This window comes from Cariama cristata, unplaced genomic scaffold (assembly GCF_000690535.1).
Source record: "Cariama cristata isolate BGI_N322 unplaced genomic scaffold, ASM69053v1 scaffold24603, whole genome shotgun sequence".
NCBI lineage: Eukaryota > Metazoa > Chordata > Aves > Cariamiformes > Cariamidae > Cariama > Cariama cristata.
Window position 1 is genome coordinate 9,136 of NW_009608161.1, and position 4,384 is coordinate 13,519.

Genomic DNA, 4,384 nt, shown 5'->3' on the forward strand with positions numbered 1-4,384 from the left:
GGAGCCACAAGCACAGTGTGGGGTGCGGATTGTGGGGTGATGCTTTGGGGTTACAGCTTGCTCCCTGGCCCTGTAAGCCAGGGCAAATGGGTGACTGGCCTTCATGTGATGTGGCTGGGTCACCTGCAGTGTAGCATCCACCAGGCTGGGTGCATTGAGGGTTACCCAGGGGGTCCCTGCACACCTCTGGTTAAACTGGGGATTCTGTGGAGGCTGTGGCAGGATGGGTGTGCTCTCCCCCCAGCCCTCTCCCTCCACCTGCCTTGCACAGGGGGTACGTGAGGGCAACCTGCTGCTTCCCCCAGCCGCGTGTGGGGTACGGGAGTCCGGACCCCTGTGAGCCTTCAGAGGAGAGTGTAGGCTGGGGGTGCTGGTTGTAACTCATCTGTCCTCTCCGGTTGGTTGCAGGCAGCCCTGGACTTCGTGGTGGAGGAGGACCTGAAAGCTCACCTGACGTGCTGGTACATTCAGAAATACGTCAAGGAGAACCCGCTGCCGCAGTACCTGGAACACTTGCAGCCTTAAGGCAGGACTGCTCTGACACCAGCACGCCTGTCCCTGACTGTTCAACGCGGCCTTCGCTTCTCTGCGGTCTCAGGAAACCCCTCCTCCCACACTCACAAATCCCTTTTTTTTTTTTTTTAAGCGCATCCATGTGGTGCGTGAGTGTGGGCACAGCCTCCTCCTCTCTGCCCACGTGTGAGCATGGCTATGGCCCGTGGGCCAGGCTGGCTCCGGGCACACATGGTGCCCCCGCAGTGTTCTTCCCAAGCCAGGGGTGGAAGAGGATGATTTTTCCACCAAACTCCATCACAAGACCAGGGGATAACTCGATCTGCACCTCATCCTCTCCCCTCCTCTTGGTGACAGCTGTGAACTTGTTGGGGGACGTTGGTTAGGGATCGTCACAGGGTCACAGCCCTCCTTTCCTCCTGGCAGATTGGGGAGATGCTGTGGATTAAGCCTTGTGGGACAGAAGGAGGGAGGTGCTGGAGGAGCCCCAGCCCCATGGCAAGTTCATCCCCTGCAGCATCTGTTGGGCACTGAGCCTTGCCCAAGCCCACGCCGGACACAGGTGAGAACATGTGGGCCCTGGTGGCTCCTTGGGGGCTTTGCTGCACTGGCTGTAGAGACCCTGGGACAGTGACACCTTTGAGCCTAGAGACAGGAGCCCTGTGAGGAGCGGGCTTTGGCCGCCGGGGCTGCGGCAGAGCATACGCAGCGTGAGTGTGCAGAGGAAGAAAGGCGGCTGAGTTGCAGGTACTGCTCCCTGGAGATGTCAGCTCCTGCTCAGCCTTCTGTACATAGCCCCAGCCTGGCATCCCTGCAGGGTCGTGGGCCATTGTTACTGTCTATTCTCCCTGCTATTGGTGTTGACCGTGCTGGTATGGACGCAGCCTGCTCAGGAGAAGAGCACCAGCCCCCACAGCCAGCCGTGGCCTAAGCAATGAGGGCACATCCCATGCTTTTGCAGGCACCAGGGTGGTTTGTCTGCAGCTGAAGAGGAAGGCTCCCCCCATCTCCCTCGACTCCAGCTCTGCATCCCTGTCTGCACCTCAGATCGTAAGGCCTGAGCCATCATCGCATCCTGAGAGCAGCGGGGTAAGGTCTCTGGGACCTGCTCCTGGCCCATCTCCAGGGCTCGATGATTAGAGCTGCCTGCCTCCGTGTGGATGCTGATCCATTCTCCTTACAGCCTTTGGAAAGAAGCCCTGGCTCAGGGCATTACCCATCTGCTCACTGGCCTCCTTGCAGCTTCAAGCCCAGGGTGCTTGCAGCATCATGGGGGTCCTTGGCCAGCAAAACTCGTGTCATGCTGTTACCTCCGTGGATGATGACCCTGTAGCACAGCTCAGCGTTGCCACAGTCGGATGTAGAGGTAACACCACGACGGCAGGGCACTGCCTGGTTCTGGCTTGCTGCCTCTCCTGCCTTGCCCAGGCTTTCCAGGGTCTGAGCTAGACCCCAGAGCATCTGCCCCTGAGCTCTTGGGATTTTGCAGTGTCCCGGGGCTCGGCTGTGGTGGGGGAGATGGTGCTGCCAGCATGCCAGCCCTGAGCAGCCACTGAGGGCTGCAGCCAGGCAGAACGAGATAAAGAACCTTTCTCCTGGAGGCCAAATCTAGACCTAGCTTATCTCAGCAGGGACTAAAGTTTACAATCTGTGCCATGGACCGAATGAAGCCCCGGCCAAGAGGCAGCTCAGCCTTCTCCTAGAGCCCAGCACAACGTCCATGGCAGCAAAGGCAAAAGTTCCTACAGCCTTCTCTCCTAGTTGGGTTGATCAGAGATGGAGACCCTGTGCCTGATCTCAGCCAGGGAGGTCCTGAGCTTTTCTTCCTGGCCACTGGCTCAAGGCGAAGCCCTGCTGCCTGCCTGTGCTTTTGGGCTGCCCACCACCGACATAACACAGCCCTCTGCCCACAGGCTTGACTAAAACCTCCCAAACTCCATCCCTGCCCTGCCACACCGCAGGCTGAGACCCCTGCCCGTGTCCACCATGTGCTGGGGAGGGACCTGTGCCCGGTGGCAGACCCATCTCCAGCTTGTGCTGCTCAGGAAAGGCATCGGGCTCAGCCCTGCCGCTGCCTCTCGTTTCTGGCCTCTTGCTGCTTGTTTCCGCCGGGCTGCGACCTTCAGGATAGCTTAGAGGGACTGGGAAAGGGTCGCAGGTAACGAACTGAAGAAAAAGGGCTCAAGAAGAAATCTGGGCTGCTAAATGTTCACTCTCTAACATGCAAAACACACTTCAACATCTAATTACAGGGGCAAGGCTGGCTCTGTTACAGCCAAGTGATGACAGAACCGTCCCTGCTCTTGATACCAAGGTGAAGCTGAACCATCTCCTCTCTTGCAAGCCAAGATAAGACACCATTGTATCTTTGTCACAGCGGGGCTGGGTGCTTGGAAGAGATGTGTGCCTGGTTGCCTTGTGGCAGCTATAGTGTGAGCCTGGTGCTGTAAGCCTCTGCCCTGATTTTGTGCTCATTTCTGCTGCGTGACAGTTCCCAGAAGTACCCTGTTGTGTCTCCTGCATGAGAGCAGCTCGCTGGAGGCTGTGCTGTGGTCGCCACACCGGCAGTGTCCCAGCGTCCAGGCCTGGCTCTGGAGCCCTTTGTGCTGCTCTGGCAGGAACCTCGTGCTTCCCAGTGCTGGATCACAAGTGGCAATTGCTGCCTTAAATCAGGCACAGCACACAGTTTTGCTGCTGCTTCCCTTCAAGGTGCTACAATCCCTCCGGCATCTGACCTGACGGTAACACGTGCCAGTGTCCGTGCCAACCGTTTCACTGCTGTACCCATCCTCTGCCCCTGGCCTTCCCTTCCCTGTGGTCTTTGGTGTCGGCAAATAGCAATACCCACAGGTCACCAGCGATGCCGCGGTCCACGGTGCTCCTGTGGTCTGGCACTGCCGGGCAGGAGGTGGCTCGGGGTCCCTCGGTATTGGGCAGCTCTCCCTCCTGCCTCTCCACCAGTTGCCCTTTCCCAGCTGGTCTCTGCAGGAAGGAGCTTCGAATCCTGTGCTGGCCCTTGGTGCTGACTAAGCCTGGAGTAGTTGGGGATCCTGGACTCTCTCTGGCAACAGGAGTGTGGAAGTGGTTTGGTTGAATAATGAGGTCCCCAAACCCATAGGAACTACAGACCTTGGTGGGTGGGGAAGTGCAGAGTGCTGTCAAACCTTCATCCACATCACCCAACTTGAAACACCCCCTCCCTCATCTGCTTTCCAGCGTTGTCTTCCTCTATCCAAGGTTTCCATTCTGTTGAATTCAGTGGTTACGATGTGCCTTTCCTTCTCAGGACCTGTTACAAATGACCTTTCTGCTTTTGTTTATGTCTAACATTTATCTTTAGCCCTCCCTCTGTCATACTATAAAACATGAACATAATGCATGGAATACAATACAATAAAAAGTGTGGCTTAACTGACCTGCAGTGGTTCACTGGGCCATGCTTGGTGGGGGGCAGGAGGAGGTGCCTGCAGAACCAGGGGACTTTGGGCATCCCCAGCTCTGTCACTGCTGGGCTGGGTCACTTTGGCAGAGAGCCTGTCTCACAAGTCCTGTCAAACAACTCTGCTCTCCAGTCCGTGTTCTGGGTATGATTTTTGCTGCCTTGTTGCCATATATTCATTTTCTACATAAATGTAAATGATCTTTTTCTCATCCCCCCCCAAAAAACAGCCTCTAACAAATCTAACCCCAGATCTCTTAGACAGTAATTACCATGCATCTGTTAACATCTTGGAGAAGGTGGGAGAAAAGGCAGAAGTTGGCAGATCTGCACATCGGTGTATTTAGCATCTACTTTCCTACTGCCTAACCTTCCCCTCCAAAAAAATGGAGAAAATGCTACTTCTCTTCCTCATGAGGAAGAGGATCTTGT

At 56.2% G+C, this 4,384-nt stretch overlaps 1 protein-coding gene across 1 annotated transcript in view; it reads left to right on the forward strand.

The window, feature by feature from the left end:
* Window positions 1-525, forward strand: part of NATD1 (N-acetyltransferase domain containing 1) — a gene marked incomplete at its 5' end in the record, with an annotated part of 1,029 nt that extends 504 nt beyond the window's left edge. The window contains one exon of the mRNA XM_009697031.1: window positions 409-525. Coding sequence (XP_009695333.1) covers window positions 409-525 — 117 coding nt within the window. The remainder of the gene's footprint in view (window positions 1-408) is intronic.
* Window positions 526-4,384: the final 3,859 nt, after the last annotated feature.